The 20,627-nt window shown below is 38.4% G+C and overlaps 1 protein-coding gene across 1 annotated transcript; it reads left to right on the top strand.

Annotated features, from left to right (window-relative positions):
- Positions 1-739: 739 nt before the first annotated feature.
- MGP (matrix Gla protein) lies at positions 740-11,191 on the top strand. Its single transcript, XM_081956952.1, has 5 exons — positions 740-894; positions 5,614-5,747; positions 7,319-7,354; positions 9,277-9,358; positions 10,835-11,191. Exons 2-5 carry the CDS (start codon positions 5,687-5,689, stop codon positions 10,971-10,973), a joined length of 318 nt encoding a protein of 105 aa, XP_081813078.1. The 5' UTR covers positions 740-894; positions 5,614-5,686; the 3' UTR covers positions 10,974-11,191.
- Positions 11,192-20,627: the final 9,436 nt, after the last annotated feature.

Genomic DNA, 20,627 nt, shown 5'->3' with positions numbered 1-20,627 from the left:
CCGAAGGGTGTTTATTACTAATATAAAAATGTTATTAGATTGAAAATAGCCTCCAGGTGCACTTATAAATACCTAGCCAGGTGGTTTCTTTCCACAAGTTCAGACATTTAACTCTGAGCATGGAGAGAGGATTTTTTTTCTTTCTTTTTTAATGAGATTTGGATGAGGAGTCCAATTGTTCCATTTGTTATGCTTGTCCAAATGGCAGGGATTGTTCATTCTGTCATTACATGCGTAATGGATTTCTTTAAACATTAATTCATCTGCAACTAATTTAGAAGTTGCTTCCTACGGATGCCAAAACTCCCACTCAGTTCAAATACATGATTCCATATTTTCTAATTCCATCCTGAACATCTCTTTTTAGGTGGAAAAAATCAGGTTGGGAAAAGCAGAAAAACTCAGACTCCCCCCCCCTCCTATTTTTTCCTCCCTCTCCAGGACTCAAGTTAAGCTCAAAGCATTTAAAGGACTACTGTGCTTCAGAGCATGATTACTGAAGGATAGAAGGAGTACCACAGTCATCGGAGAGTCCCTGTATAAAGGTGTGATTTGCTCTCAAGACCTCTCTATTCAAGGTCCCTGGATAGTTTAGATGCAGTCACACTGCCCCCAAGATGTGGCTTTGACTCCCAGGAGCTATTAGTGTGTGTTGTCCCACCCACTCACTCTCCTAGTTTCATTTCCTGAGGTTTCTGATTTCCTGAGTGAGGGATGGAAATATTCAGAAAGAGGGTGGCAGTGTGAAGGAGGAGGCTGCATGGAGAATGGGAGGGAGGGGTCACTTATCATAAATAAAAAGGTCTCCACTTTACCAGTCTAGTGAGAGAAGAGAACCTGCCACATTAGAAAAAGCCCTATATAACAGAGGACAGCACAGACCATTATATTACAGTGAGTATGCAGAGCTTAACTAACATCTGTGCACCGGTCAATTGCAAATGCAATAGCAACAAAGAAAGAAAAAGGTGTATGTATGTATGCATGTATGTATGTATGTATGTATGTATGTATGTATGTATGTATGTATATATATATGAGTATATGTGTGTGTGTGTGTATGTATGTATGTAGGTACGTATGTACATACATACATACATACATGCATGCATGCATGCATACACAATATTGTGATCATGAATAATTTCAAGGGAATAAATTCCAAAAGACTCCCTTTGCTCTATTAAAATGCAGGATTGTTATTGGAAGTAAATGCTGGAATTAATACTAGAAATATTGGTTTATAATTCTAATAGGAGAGAAAAGGATATGAAACGAGAGTGGTTCTGGGTGTTTTAAATGTGCACAGTATTGCATGATATCCGTGATAGTAAACTTTCCATTTTCAAATAAAAATTCCTGGGTTTTATTTGAGCCTCAGAATTGAGTGATAAGTTGCTTAGAATTGGGATAAGGAACATATGACTCTAATGCTGTAGCTAAACTACAATTCCTAGGATACCTTAATATTTGAAGCATGCTAAGTAGGTTGGATGAGAAGTGTAATTCAGCAGCAAGGAAGGTAAGTTATATAACTTGCTTAAAATTAAAATGGTTTAATATTAGCACATAATATGTTCTTCACTTTTTAAAAAGAACACAAAGTTTAATTTGCATTCAAATGTTGCTGGATATTCCACATTTCCCAAATCTTTTTTAACCTCTGATTTTAGCATCACAGTAAGCTGCCTATAATTAGCCAGTTAATTTTAATGAACACTATTAAGATATACTTCCATTAATTATTATGGGTCAAACTCAAAAATAGTATCATTTGGAAAGAATTCTGTAAATAATAATTATAAACCAGAACCAATAAAATCCCAAAGCATTGCTTATCAAAGTTAATGGAAATGATGATATGAGCGCATGTGGATCAAAACAGATATTTTTCCTATGAAAATTTATCCTGCTTGACTAAACTTTACATTATTTGCTTTGGGAAGTATGAGACATGCTGTGAGAAAGATGCTTTAAAACATACGGTATTTTAAAAAGCCCATCTATATTTCTATACATTTCACAATAAGCATGATGATGGATGGAATGGATGGATGGACAATCTGAGAGGAAGAAAAGATCAGATAAGCCACGGGTGGTGTTGTGGTGAGCCACTATTTTCTCTCCAAGCACGTCCTGATAGCTTCCTCTGAAAGCAAAGATCTGTTTGCAAAGAACCCCCCAACACTTTGAGGGTTCTGAAACTTCTCTGAGCCTCCTTGTCCTCTTCCATTCAGAACTCTTCCAATAACTTTTTTTGCCTCTGTTCCTCCCCCCCCCCGTGGTGGGTTGCAGGCGGTACGCCTTGGTACGGGTGTACTGGTGCCTGCCAGAAGCAGCAGCCACCGTACTGCAATGGAACTTTTGAGGGCCCGCCCACACGCCCTCGTTCCTTAACTGTATTTGAAGGAAACGGGCCCTCTGTGCACATGTGTGCAGCGTACGGCGCCTGTGCGACCATCCGCTGAGCAACTGGAGCGTCGCAGGCAGTAGGTGCACATGTGTGCGCAGCGCTTGTGCCGGTGGTGCATGCCCGGCTCCCGTTGCAGTGTACCAGTTGCAATGGGAGCCGAAACCCACTATGCCCCCCTCTCCATTACAGTTGTCTTTCTCAGCAGGAGGCCAGGAGAGATGCCAGATTAGCTATGATACACAGTCAGCTGATAAAATCCACATAGACAAAGTGGAATGTAAACAAGTCCTTACCGAGGCAAGTTAATATTTCAAAGGACATTTTAATAGCTCTTCTAGGCTGCCCTACTCCTAACAAACTCTTGGCAGGGAATGCCTAGTCCAGCTCCATTCATGAATTCATTTTATGTGGTCTACCTCCCTACTCCTCACAATAATCAGTAGTAGCTCATAATAATGGGAAATAGCTGCCAAGTTGCTTTTATTGCCTTTTTAAAGAGCTGTGAAATAACAGTGGCTTGGCAAAATGCTACAGCAGATGATCTTTGTTGGAAGAGGGTTGCAAGAACCAAGATGATGTGAAACGCCTCACAAACAGGAAACCAGAAATAGAAATGGGTAAAAGTTCAAGTGACTGAAACCTGGTTGAAAATTCACTATTAGTATCATGGAGGCATGATGGTGATAGTTCTGCTGTTCACTGTCTACAAAGCTATTAAATTTTGGTTAGGCAAGGGATTGAGAAACTATGATTTTGAATTGAAGCCAAGAATCAAGATTTAGCAAATAGTCTAGCACAATTTGATCGTGCTTATTGCAGAAATGACTCATTATTGGTCACATTTTTATAGTGTGGCAAGCCACTGGCTTGTCCTACCAAAGTTAGCAATTAAAGAAATCATAGTGTTCCCTGTATAATTTATTTACTAAGGAATTCTCTTTTTTCTTCTTCGAAATATATCAGGACTCTGATTGCAAGAACAAACATTGCTGTTTTTCTCTGGTTTTTAAAAAGGAAATCAGTCAGAGACCCTGGTTCACAAACCATGGTGGCATAATGAACAAAAGAAAGATATGCCTTACATAGTAATTCTGCCTAAACAAGATCACTGGTGCTAAATCCTTCCATCTGTACTTTACATCTTCCATAGCAGCCTGTTTACTTCTACCCTGTTTCCCTGAAAATAAGACCTCCCCGGATAATAAGCCCAATTGGGTTTTTGAGCGCATGCGCTAAAATAAGCCCTTCCCTGAAATTAAGCCCTCCCCGAAAATATTGCAATACAGCAGCAGCCATGATGACAACGCTCGTCGCCTCCTGCACTTCAAAAATAATAAGACCTCCCCGAAAATAAGACCAAATGCTTATTTCTGGGGTCAAAATAAAATAAGACCACGTTCGGGGGAACACGGTATGTACACATAATTTTCAGCATTGCACACTCCCCAGTGTATCACCTCCCCAGATTTCTAGTCCCATTTCTCTTGCCGCCTTTTTATCTCCCATTACTTTTCTTTTGTTCCTTTAATTATTAAAGAGTTTGGTTGTACAGTAGAGAAAAGCTTTATTGCTACAGAGACTGTACAGAGTAGAACCTGCCTCTAAGGTATGGAGCCCTGAATCTGTGATGGTTTTCCTCCTATGGCACCTAGGACCTATGCCATTTTTTAGCATGGGAAAGAAGCTAAGATTGATGTTTGTGTTTTAGCCAGCAAATGAAAAGCAGAAAGGATTTTGTGCCCTTAAGTGAACCCTCTTTGTCAGCCAAAAAAGATCTCCTCCCCGCACTTGTGTTTTGAATACATTATATGAACAATAGCTATGGTTGCTTTTGTGATATTTAGATTGGCTCTGCAAGATATACGTAGTAAAACTGTGTTTGGGCTGACTAAAATGGAAAGTCACATCCTTGACTGACTCTACACAGAATATAAAACAAACCTATTAGACAGGACATTACAGTAAAACTCTTTTTCTTAGGAACTAATTTTCCTAGAGGGAGGGGAATTTTCTCTTGACCTCCACACTGCCAGTAGTTTTGTGGAGAAGATGTAAGTTTATCAACTTGATTAGATAATAATACAAAGTGGAAGACATTGGAATTTTAAGATTCACTTTGGGGACAGTAAGAAATTAACTTGTTATTACTGTATATAAAAATAAAGGGGATGGGGAAGTACTGGATGTAGCTTCCAAATTTTCCAATCTGCCTCAGTAAGTCAACTGAGCCTACTCTTACTCAGTTGTTGGTGTTCATCCATGTTTTTATTGTGCCAAATCCCTTGTTGCAAAAGCCTTATCATATTAACAAGTGCTTCATTTGCCTTCTTGGGCATATCCCAAACCCTGCTTATTGACTTAATAGATAGATAAGGTTTAGAAAAGTATGAAGAGAAGTCAACAGTTGAAAGTGACATTGAATTTTCCAGGATGATATGGTAAGCCCTGTTAATTTTGAGAGAGCGAATGTATGGAAGTATGTACTGCAATCCAACATTTCTGGAGGGAGTTGACTAAGGAAAACAGTTATTCATGGAAAGTGGCAAGGACAGGAAAATCAGCAGTTCGCAATTTCTTGATGTAGGGCTTGTCTGGCACTTTAGTGACTTGTTGAAGGAAGCATTCCAAAAAGTGATAAGTTGGACCAGGGCAAAAATATAAACTTGGACAAAAATATGAACTTGATTTGATTTCATCTACATTTGCACTGAAATGTATTATGTTATATGGTTATTCTTCAGTCATGCATTCAATAATATTCAGCTTCTGTATTGTTACACATTATAATGTGGTAGCAATCTTGGGGGAGGGATTTCTTCTATGGACTGCTTTCTATGTTTTCACAGGAGAGACAAGGCCTTGGAGCCTTCAATTGTGCCCTTTTGACTCAGAAAAGTAAGCATTGTCTTTAGGAGAAAACTAATCCTGTCCTCATGTGCCTGGGTTAAACTTGGAATTCTACCCCACATTCAGTATTTTTGAACATGCAGTGTTAATATCTCACCTTCGTTTGAAATGTGAAGCCTATAGGAAGGGAGGGAAAGAAAAGAAGCCCACTCCCACCAGAGGCTGATTAAACCCTCTAGGAGAATATTTTATAACAGCCTTTGAGAGACCAAGTGTCAGGCACAGCGTTTAGCTGACTCTTGTTTTCCTACTGCTGGTTTTAAACATACATATTTAATTGCTCAATTTTGCAGCTTGTTTGGAGCTTGGGACCAGATTCCAGACAGAGAGTAAGGCAAGAGCAGAAAGCCAGAGACAGACGTAAAAATGAGGACCCTCATCATTCTTGCACTCCTGGCTGTTCTCATGGTGACAGCTTTCTGCTATGGTAAGTGAGTCTTCAATCTCCTAATACTTATTTTTGGGGGTTGGAGTGGCAATGGTCTATCATAGAAAGTTGATATTCTGCACACATTCTCATTTAATTTTATTTTCCCTTCACTGCTACTTATCACTGTATTGTATCTTTCTTCCTTAGCAGTCTTTTTCCAGTACTTCAGGCTAGATACTTCCTGCCTAGTGCTCAGTTGTTGTCTGTCCATCTAATACAACCATCCCATTCTATCCTTACTCTCTAGTAGTAACCCATCTGTGTTTTCAGCAAAGTTAATTGTTTTACTAAGAAGCAGTACAATTTATAAATATACTGTATGGTTGTAAAATTGCATGATGCAATTAGCAGAAAATTAGCAGAATATGTTTTTTTTTGTTGTTTAGCTGAGTTTCAGCTGTGATGAAGAAAGTGCAAGATTTAATTTGGAGAGATTGATAAACATATTCTGGTAATGCAGTTGTTCAAAGAAAAACCTATCCTGCAGAGATATTCCAAATGTTTCCTTTTGAAGTTTTAGAGATGGCCAGAATATCCAATAACGAGATATCAATTAAATAGTTAGATATTTAGATAATTTTAGATAATTTAGATAGATAAATAGGTTTTTAATTAAACAATGTAATATTTGATTGTTGGCTCCACTTACTTGCAGTGTCTAAAAAAACCACAAGTTCTTTCAAGTGGTTTATATTTATCTTGCTAAAATAATTTTTGCTCTGTCGTCCTTTGGTTGCTAATGTAGTGTGTCTCCCTTCACCCATTATTATTGTGCCTCATTCTTGTGCCTGATATGAAACATGATACATAAAATTCTGTAAAATGGTCAAGCTATGAATAATAATTAGATATGATTGATTTCAGTTTGCGCTACATTACCTTTTTTTGGTGTCTTTCATGCATACAACATCTTGGTGCTTTATTAATGCTGGACAAGATTTCATAAAATTGCCTAAAATGGAAATAATAGTACTTGGTTGGTGTTATCAAGATATATTTATTCTTGGAATGATGGTGCATTTTATAAAAATAATGTAATTCATAAAACATTTTTTTTTCATTTGAACTATTTGAATAAAGATACTTTAATCTTTTAATGTATATCTTTAGGAACCCCAAAATAAGAGCTAACCTTTTAGGCCTTGTAGGTAAATTAAAGCACGAGTCTGCTTTTTAGTGGACTATATGTATATGCTAATATGCCTTAATTATAAGCCAAATTCAGATGTTCTTATGATTCCAATATCATGTCACAATTACGTACTATAGAACTCTTCATCAATCCACTTGATTGATAAATTAATTGCACTTGTATTTATGTTATTACAACATCCACTAATATAAATACATTTTAAAAAATAATAGTTGATTCTATAAGTGGCTCAATCTATTAATTGCCCAAAGCTGGGAATTAAACTTTTGTAAGAGGATATGTTAATTAGACATATTTAGAAACAGATTTTTGGAGACTAAAAAGATTTTTGATCTGGTTCATTAGGCTGGCTTAAAAAATTCCATTCTTGTAGTGCTGTGATTGAATAAGCCACTTTCTCTTTATTTTCTTACAGAGTCTCATGAGAGCATCGAATCACATGAATTTACAAGTAAGAAATTATGGTATATGGTTCTTGAAATGTTTGGTTTTTGCAGGGAATCTGAAGTGATCTCTCATTGTTACTTTAAAAAAATCCAAGTTTTTTCAATCAATTGGAGGAATATAACCTTACCCTTTCACCATGACTTCAATTTATCCAAACAGCCCACTCAGATTCCCCTGTGCTTTCTTTTCCCATTTGGGCACAACTGTTCTCTTATCATCCAAGCTTGTGATACTTTCAGGGAGCCAAGTGATTGGAAGTTAACATCACTAACCATTGTGTTAGAGAACAAGCTAAGAATAGCATCTGTCATAGAAAGGGTGGCAAGCAATGAAATAAGGAAAATAACTTTTCCAGTCCACACAGTGAAAGCCAAGTCTGACCTGTCATCCACAATGGGAAAACACTTCAAGAAGCCTTGCTTATCTATGCCTGAAAAAAGGCCTATTTGAAAGGGTGGAAATAAATATCCACAGTCCTCCCAGGACTGTATCCGGTGAATGTACTTTCAAGGAAGCATTTTTAAGATTGGACTGTTAAATTCATATCCAATAGGAGATGTGGGAAGGTAGATTCATTGGAAGAATTACATACAGGGAGAATATTTTAAAAATGGTGATGTTTTAAGCATATTTTCAGTTTTTAAAATTACATATCGATCTTTAGGATAACCTTAGCAACCTTGCCAGTTTAAGACTCCATTTGCCTCCCAGTCACGTCCTTGGAACAAGTTAATATAATGGTAAAACTGGATTATATTAAGGGATGGTCTTCTTCCCCAAAACACTTTTTTTGTCCCCTGGAGTTCCCCCCTTTAAGCAGAAAAATGGATTCTTCTCTGCCAAGGAAGGTACAAAGCAATCATTCCCTACCTTTATCTGTACCAATAGTTAAGAATGATAAGTGAGAATAGAGAATGAGTTCTCTCATTCCCAATTTTTCCTTTAGGCAATCAGAAAGGGCTACTGAAGATGAAAGGAAAACAGAAGACATATTTTTCTTCTCCGTTTTATGGAGTCAACTACACACAACATTATTCTATTTAAAAAATCTGGCCTCTTTTGCATCTGGCTTCTTCCTGATTTTCTGTTTCTTTTAAATAAATAAGCTTGCCATGAAATACAATAAATGGTAGTAAAGTCAGTTTAGATCCCAAAGCAGCTCATTTGTCAATATTCTCAATCAGAATCTTACTATCATTAGTCTAATCATAAGTCTTTCACCCTGAGTGATCATAGAATATTGTCATAATAGACTGGTGATTGCTGATCTCTCCATGAGACTGGAGAGAGATCTAATTGTTACTGAAATGCCTTAAATACTGGAACTATTTCAAAAAGTTGCAGAAGAAAATGGGAAAAATAATCTGGGAGAGATGGGAGGTTAAGAAATATGAAAAATAAATAAATAAATGTGCTTTTACCTTCTGGAGAGAGCAAATTATTGAAAAATCAGAACACGACAGCTAGTTTTATATGCAAGTGGATAACACTCAAATGCAGGCTCAAAAACCTGAAAAGTTTTCTAGTCCTTGTGTTCTGTTTATTAGCTTCCCAAGGTATCAAAAAGTTGGACTAGATCCTTGCTCTCAGTCATCTGGACTCTTGCATTCTTATGTAACAGGATTTGCACTAAAATAAACAATCCTTCCTCAGATACTTTGCGTAGGCGGCGTGAATGAGTTGGAAGCTCCTATGGAAAATCATGCAACAGAAAAGCCATTCTTTTTTATTAATAACAGAAGGCCTGCACTGAACAGAAGTAAACAATGGGTCTGGCTATCTCATATGGGGAAACAAATGTCAAAAGGACATGAGCACAGGATAGATGGAGAGGGTGGGTGTATATCAAGTTGTTATATTTTGATTCATATATTATGATTATGACATATATCAACCATTATTAACTATTTATCTCTTTCCCATCAGGTCCTTTCCTTAACCGAAGGTATGCCAACATCTTTATGAGACCCCAACCAGAGAACAGGAGAAACTTCTATTGGCAGGAAAGGTATGCTTCATTAGAATTCAGGATCATTCAGAAGCAATGGGAAAGTTCATCATCCTTGGTGTCTTGGTGCCGGTTCCCAACTTTTACTATCCGATTCACTTATGGGAGCTGAACTCAAATTATCTGAAAGATAAATGATTATATAAGACTTGCTCTGAGGAAAAGCTTCTTTTCCTCAAAGAATGCTGACTTGCATTTGGAACAAATCATAGGAAGAAAATATCCAGAAAGGTTTATTGTTGATACACATGTATCCTGTGCATAGTTGAGAATCAACAACAGAAACTAATCAAGGAGAGAAGCAACTTAGAACTGAGGAGAAACTTCCTGACAGTTAGAACAATTAATCAGTGGAACAGCTTGCCTCCAGAAGTTGTGAATGCCCCAACACTGGAAGTCTTTAAGAAGATGTTGGATAGCCATTTGTCTGAAACAGTATAGGGTTTCCTACCTAGGCAGGGGGTTGGACTAGAAGACCTCCAAGGTCCCTTCCAACTCTGCTATTGTATAAGCTTGTATAAGCCAAGGTACAACAACTGCAATGTAAAATGTTTGGGGAGGTGGGGGTGTCACAGATTGGCATAGTCAACCAGTTCTGCAATTTCTCAATCATCCTATTATTTCTCATCATTGCATTTAGCCCTCTTCTCCCTTATTCTTTTTCTAGTACCATTACTTCATACAACTTTTTAACGGTATCTCCCAGCCACTACTAAAGTGATTAAAAAGCCTGTCCTGATTACTGATATTTTGGCACAAAAATAGTCAGATGATTCTAGAGAATTCCCCTGAGGGGAAATAACCTAAGGTTTAGGCAGCCAATTGCTGGTTGGAGGCTATGCATTTTTATTTTATTTTGGTTTGAATGGTGATCGACATTATTTTATTTATTTTGTTTTGGCTTGACGGAGATAATTGCTATGGTCATGTCACACAATTGGGAAAGATTGGCTTCCATAGATACCTTCTTCTCTGATTTTCTGTCAAATGTTGACAACTTAAGAGTTCCAGAAGACACACAGACTGTCTTTGATGTAACTTATTGGCTGTAACTGCCCACTTTATTCTAATTTAGACATGGAAAATTTGACACTTTCCAGATGTTGTTGAATATCAAGCTTTCCTGGCTGTTGGCTACCTAGGTGGGGCTCATAGCTTCAACATTTAGAGAGCATGAGTTTCTCCCCTTGCTCTAAAGCCAATTCACAAGTTTGTTTTTAATGGGTAGATTCTACTTACAGAGATTTTAGCTGTTACTTTGGGAAAAAATCTGCCCTATTTGAGAATCCTGAAAAGATTATTCAAAGACTTTATATGGCAAAATATGTGAACAGAACTGGGAGTCATTTAAAATATGGCACAGGAAGAAAAATAGAGTAAGATGGTACTTAGTAGCTTACCAAATGTTCACAGATAATTTTCTCCACCCTGCCCCCAATCTACTCTTTCATCATCTTCTCCTGCTTATGTTGACAGGATCCGAGAGCGCAGGAAGACTACCCAGGAACTCCAACGGGAGGAATGTGAAGACTATAATCCATGTGAACGTTACGCTATGCGCCATGGCTACGTTGCTGCCTACAAACGGTTCTTTGGGCAGAGGAGAGGAGAGTGAAAACATTATATTCCCAGTGCCTGGAGCCTGGATTTTGTAGTTACAAAGAGTGACACCTTTGAAATGTATTGTTGCTTCTTAACTGCATATTATTCCACCTGTCGCTTCATTCTTTTGTAGCCAGTGATTTCCAATATCTGTTAATTAGCACAATGCTGATGTATGGTTGGGCAGAGGTTTTCTTATGAAATAAACATTATGGTTTGTTCATAACTTAAGAGTTTTTTTGTGTGCTATTTGTAAGTCAAAGATGAAAGTGCATATTTGTACACACTTACTTAGAATTTAATATACCTAATAAAATACTTTGTGTTGGTTGTAACTTTAGAATAGGGACGTGCAGTCAGGGGAAGCAGGGGAGGCAGAGCCGCACCGCTCTCATCATGAAAATTAAAGGGAAAAGGCACTGAGGAGCCTTCTGCACACGTGGTCGGGAATGGGAGCGCTCCGTGATCCGCTTCATGTTGACTCAGGAGTCATGAAGGAGGGGAATGGGACCACGTGTGCAGGAGGCTCCTCTAGCCTCAGCCTCCCTCCTGCGCACGTCCCATTCCCCGCCTTCCTAATCAACATGAAGGGGATCGCGCAGTGTGAGCCACGGGACAGCGGCTCACGCTTCGCGATCCCCTTCATGTTGACTCAGGAGTCAGGAAGGAGGGGAATTCCCCTCCTTCCTGACTCCTGAGTCAACATGAAGGGGATCGCGAAGCGTGAGCCACTGTCCCACGGCTCACGCTGCATGATCCCTCCTCCGCGATCCCTCCAGCCTCCCTCCTGCGCACGTCCCATTCCCCGCCTTCCTAAGTCAGCACGTCCCCTTCATGTTGACTTAGGAAGGCGGGGAATGGGACGTGCGCAGGAGGGAGGCTGACGTGGTCCCATTCCCCTCCTTCCTGAGTCAACATGAAGGGGACCGCGGCTCACGCTGATGACGTCACCAGCCTCACCAGCCGTAAAGCTCACCGCACGTCACTGCTTTAGAATATTTATGAATGAAATAAAGGAGCCAACAGCACTGTATCCTCATGATGCCCTAGAATATCTAGGACAGTCTCTAAATTTTAAATGTATTTTTTAAAGTATAAAAGTAGGTGAAATGTCAGAAGATAACCAAATCTTCCACACAAGTACTCAGTGTTCTTTTGAGGTTCTTACATGAGATTGCGCAAGGATTTGGAGGGAGGCAAGATTGTCAATATCTCACAGGATTGATGAGCTCAGGTGAAATTGTTTTGTTTTGTGGCTGTGCCTTTGAGTCGGTGTTGATTCCTGGCAATTACTTTGACTGATCCCTGCAGTTTTAGGAATTCTAGATTTTTATTATTATTTTGGCTGTCCTGAAAAGTTACTGATCCAAGCAACATGATTTTTACAACTCCATCTAGCCATTTCAGTAGGTTTAGTGATTATTGCTACTATCTTAATTGTTTCTATGATTAAGTGCCCTTAGCTTTCAACATTAAAAGGCAGACCCCTGAAATTAAATCCATTAGTTATTGAAAGTATCCAGATGGGTACTGTTGTTTGTTTCACATTCAAAATCAAGCAATAACATTAGTCATCCCCCATCTTTAAGATTGCATAAGATACCCAGGGACACATTCATTTATATAACATAGCATGCTGATGTGGCATGCTTATTACTGTTAAAGAAATGGGTAGAGCACCAAAGCTGGCGTCAGTCATGTTATTAGGTCAATATATACTGTCCGCTGCAATTTGAATTGTTTCCTTCAGTTCAACTCTGAAGGAAATTTGAACTGATTGTGTTCATGGACCGGCATGACCACAATACTGCGATCATAGACTAGTATAAGTGACAAACAAAATACAGTTTAAGATAGGTGTTAAAATACATTTGTAAAACAACCAATGGACATCTACCAGTATACGTGTGGTCTATATAACTGCATCTATAGGATGCAGCCTACATTAAATTATAATGTAAAAACTAATAATATATCAAATACTATAATATGTAAAATTGGTATCTAAAACTTGGCATCCATGAAGTAATTTAATTTAGATAATATCTAAATGTAAATGAATTATAGTTACAAAAAATGCATTGTGGAAGATTGGTTCATCAGGGTGTGAAGGTTCTTCTGTGTGCTGCACAAAATGTAGCTGCATGTGCTGTAACAAATAGTACTTCATTTACAAGCAACATCTGTTCATAGGTAAAATCTGGGCAAGTACAATATTTACTAAACAGAGGTAGTATGAATCTGGTTCAGATGTATCCATAAAAGGAGCAATGAAGAAAAACACTTCCACTAATACCAACAAGAGTGAGGAGTAAAGAAGATAATAGAAGGATAAATAATAATACTACAGCCATACTATATGGGTAGTATGACATTAGATAGCACTGTGAAATCAGGTGTTCAGCAGAGTGATGGCCCAAGGGGAAAAAGCTCCCTGTGTCTAGTTGCTTTGGCCTGCAATGCCCTATAGCGCCATCCCAAGGGGAGGAGTTGAAATAATGTATGTCCAGGATGTGAGGGGTCTGCAGACATCTTCTCAGCTCTCCTTTGACCTGCGCAATATACAAGTCTTCTGTGAAAGACAGGCTGGTTGTAATTCTTCTTTCTGCAATCTTAACTATCTATTGGAGTCTGTACCTGTCTTGTTTCTTACCAATTACAGAAGTACAAATTACAGACTCAATAATCCCTCAGTAAAACTGCATCAATAGATGCTGGGGCAGTCTGTACTTCCTAAGTTGATGCAGGAAGAACATTCTTTGCTGTATCTTTTAAATGATGGTTCTAATGTTATGTGTCTATTTCAAGTCCTAGGAAATTATAGAACCCAAAATCTGAAGGACTCTACTGAGGATATTGTGATGTCGAATGTAGTAAGAATTGGTAAAATAGAGGAGCACCTCTATCCTAAAATCCATTCTCATAGCTAAGGTTTTAAGCATGTTCAGTTCTAGATTGTTATGGTTGTACCACAGGGCTAGTTGTTCAACCTCCTGTCTATACGGGGACTCATCACCATCTCTACTGAAGCCAATGACTGTTGCTGGGGTTCTTTATGATAGAACAATATACTATTTATTTACTGTATTCCCTCAAAGGCTCATGCAGAACATGAGTGGAATTCAGAGAATCCAATTTTTTGGACATTGCTTTTCATCATGCAAGTGTGCACAGCTGTAAAGCTAACCATGAAAGCTAAATGCCAAATTTTATCAAACTGCTCATTCACCATTGGTAGGACTGGCAGAGACTGTTCATAAACAGGTAAGGTTTCTGCAGCATTTAATAAAACATACTTATTCAAAATGTTTTGTGCAGACACTTCTGTAAATATCTAATAATATGGAAAAGCATATTATTATAAGATCACTCATGCAGGCTGGATAATAGTTGACATGAAAAACCACTGCAATCTGTCCACATACTATCATATCATACCATGTATTTGGCACCAATAGAAGAGATTTTAAGATTTGCAATTGATGCAAATATTATGAATAGAGTATGGGTCGTGTTATGGCCAACATTCCAGCAATAGTTGTTGAATACACTTGGAGCAAAATATTTGTATATGTTGTCCTTAGAGAAATCATTAAATCCTTGTATGCTGATATGGCACTAATGTGTCTTTTGAAAAAAGTATGGTATGTATGCAACATGAACTGAGATCTTTCAGCAACCTTCATGGACCTCTCAGAAGAAAAGCAGCTGTAAAAAGGGCATGATGCCAATTCCATAAGGGGATTACAGTTCTAAACTGTGAATATACTGTGTCAGGGAAGAAGCATATATTCAAAACTTTTCAAAAGTTGTGAACTACATCAGGAGCGGGGAACCTGTGGTATGCATGGAGAACACTGAGGAATGCTAGCATTTGTAATTCAGCAACATCTAGATGGCCATTGGTTCCTCATCCCTTGTCTACATGAGCCATCTCTACCTGCTAAAATTAGGAAGATTATATGATAAGAGAAATCCAACTTCTTGTTTCTCTGTCCACATGCATTTTGGTTCCCATCCATCTAACTTCACGTTAGGTTCCGTTTTGGTCTAAAGAACAGACTCGATAGAATATTCTGTGTCCTGAAGGTCAATTTAATTAAGATGTTGAACAGACTTTCTGGATAAACCTATTTGAATCTGGTGGATATAGCAGATATATATTTGAATCTGGTGGATCTGAACTAACTGACACAGTAGGAAAATATTGTGAAGCATGATTTCTGTCCATGTCATCAGAATTCGTAGCAGTACAAATGTAACAGCTCTCTTCTGTTTTTGATTTCCTGTCCTTAGAAAAAACTATCCAACACAGTCACGGCATCGCCTTTAGTTAGTACTCTTTTTGAGATTTTCAAAAAAACTGTACGTATTTTATGTACCTTCAAATATACTTTTTAATGAATATCATATCAGCTCTATTCCTGAATAGTGTGAAGTGCTACATCTGATCATGGTTGTATGCAAGAAGGAATGGGCAAAGTATGACATGTCACAATGCAAACTCCAGTCCTTTTAATATGTGAGATCATATGCAAACATTGAGGGTACAGCTTGCATCATAATATTATGATGCACAAGTGGTCTTTGACTTCTGCCTGTTACAGACACCATACATGCAAATCATTTTCAGAATCTACACAGTTCACCTTCACTGCAAGTCCTATAATCAGCCCCTCTTTCCTTCCAGCACTTTCCTTCAAAGACTGAATATATAAAGTGGAAAGTTAATTGGGTTTAGGGGGCTCCCATAACATGCATTACTGAATACAATTAGTTTAATCCTGCATAAGAATCTTTTTTTAAATTAAATGTAACATCTTTGGATATTCCCGTAACATACTATGTCCTCTTCTCTTAATGTCACCTAATATCATTGGGAATCCTATGGAAAAAAATAACATGGGGAAGTAACTACTGTCACTGTAGTCTATTTGTAGGACCAGGTCTACTGAAGTTCTTCCTTGCTGAAGCATTTTTACACTCTCCAGGTGCTAGTTAAAGGGGTAATTCTAATGGTGGGAGTTGTACTGGGAGTATAAATTGGTATCTCTTTGGATGAGCCTACTTATTTTCTTCTGCATATGATTATAATGGGAGACTTAAGGGGTGGGTACTTGCCAGTTCTAACCTCTTCTATAGAAGAGGTTCCACAAATCTACAGTGCCGTTTAGAACCGGTTCCAGCTCCCTCAAGATGAAGAGCGAGAGGAGGAATTCTGGGAGTTGAAGTCCACAAGTCTTAAAGCTGTCAAGTCTGAACACCCCTGGGTTTTTTTTCCCTAAAGGGTTAGGGAAGCAAGGGTCTTGTAACTTGACAGCTTTAAGACTTGTGTGCTTCAAATACCAGAGTTTCTGAGCCAACTTTTTGGTTGCTAAGAAAGAGCGCTGTTAAGTGAGTTTCACCACATTTTACAAGTTGGCCATGCCCACCCAGTCACATGGCTGCCAAGCCACTCCCACCCAGTCATATGGATGCCAAGCCACTCCCACCCGGTCACATGGCTGGCAAGCCACTCCCACAAAGCAGGCCACACTTACAGAAGAGGTTCTAAAATTTTTTGAAACCCACCACTGGGAGACTTGTTTTATTTTTCTGATATTGTTAATCGTGGCTTAGTGTTATAGAGAAATAGGGAGTGTGTGAAATGGGGGATAGTCTGAAAGTAAATATTACATTAACTGATGGGGTGGCTACAATGAGAGACTATTGTCTGAGTATTGCTAGAGGAAGCAGTAGACTTTAATGGACCTCACTTCCTTTCAGATTGTAATCTAAGGGACGTGGATATGAAGGTGGAGACAGTTCAAGAGTCTTGCTTTTTAATCGAAGGTCAGTTGCTAATATTTTCCAGGATTTAATATTAGATGGAAGTACTGATTTGATATGTATTGTGAGGACATGACAGAAAGAAGAGTGCTGTATTGAGTGTGTTTAGATCAGGGGTTCTCCACCTCTGGATCACAGACCAATACAGATCCATGGCCTGTTAAGAACTGGGCTGTACATCTGGAGGTGATTGGTGGGTGAGCAAGCAAAATGGAAGCCATCCCCCCTCCCTGGTCTATGGAAAAAATGTCTTCCATGAAAACAGTCCTTCATGCCAAAAAAAGATGGGGAACTGCTGTTTTAGCAAAGTTCGGGATGTGCTGAAAATTAGATTGAGGAAATGCAATCCTGAACAATTCCTTGGTCTTGTAGAAACATTCAGTACCAGGACATATAGCTCGGCTTTTTGGAAGTATGGGGGCCCTAAGGACTATTTCTCTCCTCTTTGACCAACCTAGAAACTAATGCTAATGGACTATTTTTGACTTATGGTGTTCTCATAGCACCCTACCTTATCTTCTCTATTGTTTCACATACATACTTAATGCATAAAACTGTTGAGGTAGTTTGTTCAGAGTTTTGGTGAAGGGACTACCAATATGCCAGTGATAGCTAACTGTAACGCTAACTATCTCATCAATACTCTCTTTTTGCCCAATGTTGGTAATGGGTTAAAGGAGAGTTAAACAAACTGAAATAGAACAAGATTAGAAAAAATATTAGAATATTTGGAATTCATTTTACAAGTTTCATAAATCAGTTTCCTTTTCTTTAAAAGACAATATCATTTAGGGAATTAAATCTGTTGCAAAATGTGAAAGATTTCACATGCATTTCTTGCAGAGGTGGTATGCTGCCGGTTCACACTGGTTTGGGCAAACCGGTATAGTGGCAGCGGTGTGAGGCTCCGCCCACCCACCCTGAATGTCATAATGGACCTTCTGCGCATGCGTGCGCGCTCCCGCTACCGAACCGGTAGTGAAGAGAATAGAATACCATTACTGATGTCTTGTATACATGTTTGTGGATTATAATATACCAGAGTGGCCTTCTTCAATCTGCTACCCTATCTGGGAAAGATGGGAATTGCAGCCTAACACATCTGGAAAGCATCAGCCTGGGAAACCCTTCAACTGTTGTCTTAAGATAACTGAAACCATTAAATGCCCAGCATTTTCTTGTCTCTGTGCTCAGTTCCATGCAGGGTTCTAGGCAATCCATCAACCTTAATAGTTGGGTAAGATTAAGCGATTAGCTGAACAAACCTTTCTAAAGTGGCCAAAGATTCCTTGAGCCAGCAAATGCTGAACTGTTATTAATGCTGTTATTGTTGAATGTACTGAAATCCAACACTTAATAGAACATTTCTCAACTCTAAAAAAATGCTTGATATCCTCATGTCTTCTTGGAAGAACTACTCAAAACCCAAAGTACCAAAGGAACTTAAATGTTTATAATTGTATGATCTGCAATCTGTTTCAAAATAATTAAATTTTAGGCGCATGAAACAGTAAAGCACAAGCCTTAATTCAGTTTATCAACAGGAAATGAAGAATTGTTCCAAAATATCATCAGGCCTCATTGGCTCTTCATATGATTTCACAATTTACTTTAGCTTTGGTTTGCCTAACATAAATTGTGCTAATCTATAAACCATTGCTGGCCAACTAAAATAGGTGCCTTCAAACAGCAGGCTAAACTCTTCAGATGAATGAGACTCATTATGAATGATGACTTAGTACAATTCATGAAGCCATGATTTGTTTTACTTAATTCTCTGACTGCCCCGTCCCCATCTATTCTCTTCCTCCTGAGTCCCAGCTGAAATTGCTGTAACTTTCTCCTGGAGTGGGGAGGGAATGGAGATTTTACAGTATTCTTCCCGTCATGTCTACCAAGCCACGCCCCCAGGACTGGTAGTAAAAATTTTGAATTCCACCACTGATTAGCAACAGAACGGGTATTCAATGCAGTTTATGCAAAACTTGATAGATTGTTATACTACTTCTTGCCCTTCTCAGCCATGCATGGAAAAAATAGTTTTTCCTTTTAGGGATTATTTCCTCCTCTCTAATCCCCTAATACCCCCTCTTTCTTTCTTTCTTTCTTTCTTTCTTTCTTTCTTTCTTTCTTTCTTTCTTCTTTCTTTCTTTCTTTCTTTCTTTGGTCCTGGAGAAAAAATGATCTATGTGGTTGCTAAGAGTCAACACTAATTTGATGGCACAGTCAAATAATCCCTTGATTCCCAGATGTTCACATGTGAATGTCTTCCCTCTCCCCTACACCCTTATCTTCTTTTTCTAACACATGCCCTTTTTATTTATTTTTTCCTTTGATGGTTAGAAAACAAAACAAGAGGGAATAGGTATTCTTTCATTGTTATGTTCAACCAGTCCCTGGAAGAGGGAGGGTATGCAAGATCCTGCAACCAACTGGGGCCAGAGCAGCTACTGGAACAAAACAAACTGCTGGAGACCCTTTCACTCTGAAAGGTGACATTAGAAAACATTAGTTTTGAACCGAAGCTAGAAAACACAGGTACGAGCTGTATTTTCAATAGTGTATTTGCAATAGATTGGGAGTGGGATGAGGCGGTATCATCCATTTCGACATTCAGGAAGTGGTGAATAGTGTACTGTCGATGAGCCAAGGAGACAGTGTGGATCTGCTTATTGTCTCAGATTATATCCTTACAGTGTCTACTGTCCAAAAAAAGGAGTCACTGAAAGAACAAAGGTTAGACATTCTGAATTAATTAAAAAGGAACATAAAATAGCATTGGAATTGGTTGCATTATATGTGATCATTTCCAAGGAAACGTTAACTACAGCAATTTTTTCCGCATTCAAGGCTGGAATGCATTTTTATTGCATATAAAACTAACTTTGGGGAATAGTTTTTAATTTTTATCTCTAGAGTAATAAATATGATTTTACTTTTAAAAAGAAGATTAGAATGTTAAAGCTGCCAACTCTCTACATCCCTGCTTGTGAATCAGTTTCAGTGGACTTAAAAGTATACCTACATTTTTTTATTTATAAATAAAGCATTCTCTTCAGTTTCATCAATGTACCTTCTTGAACAGTGTAGCTAGTACAGGTGCACTGTAAGGCTCAGCAGTTGAGTTAAATCCCAGTGCATCATGATACTTAGGCAATATCCACACAACATCCAAATCTGAATACCACAGGAACATGCACTTTCTGACATTCAACCAGCGGATGTTGCTTATGCGCCTTTAACCAGAGTGTTATGTTAACATTTCTACCAAGCCTAAAAAATGCCATAGTTTTTAATGTAGGGAAATCAGAATTTCCAATCCTGAGGCAAGTTACACATTTGTTTTCTGTAAGGGCAAATTAGTGGAGTTGAATTTGGTTAAGAGTTACATTTACAAAACTAAAAATGACCGAAGTTGTGTATATAAGATGATGCTGTGTACTTGGGCTTTTTGGTGTAGCGTATTATATAAATAAAGCATGCTGCAGTTCTCCACGGTTTCCTCTGTTGAGCTGAAAGAAGCAAAGGCTTGGCTTAGAATAGCAGACTCCTGGGCTCATGAGGTAATAATGGCAGCTGCGGAGGCATTTCCAGATTATTTTCTATGTTTCTCACTTCTCCCCCCCTCCCTTTTTTTGGTACAATTTTTAAAATTAAACCTGGAAATAATTTCTTGATACAATATCTCCTCGTTCACTATTTAGCAGTGAAATCATGGGCCCTCAAAATGGCAAAGGCTTGAACATTTTGTTACTGCAAACTTTCTTACATCCTACAAACCCCAGGAAGCTTTGGATCCTCAACTATTTATCTTCCGCCCATTTGGAATGAATTGTTG

Source organism: Natrix helvetica (genome assembly GCF_964273705.1).
Source record: "Natrix helvetica genome assembly, chromosome: 6".
NCBI lineage: Eukaryota > Metazoa > Chordata > Lepidosauria > Squamata > Natricidae > Natrix > Natrix helvetica.
This window is presented reverse-complemented; position numbering and strand designations above follow the sequence as displayed.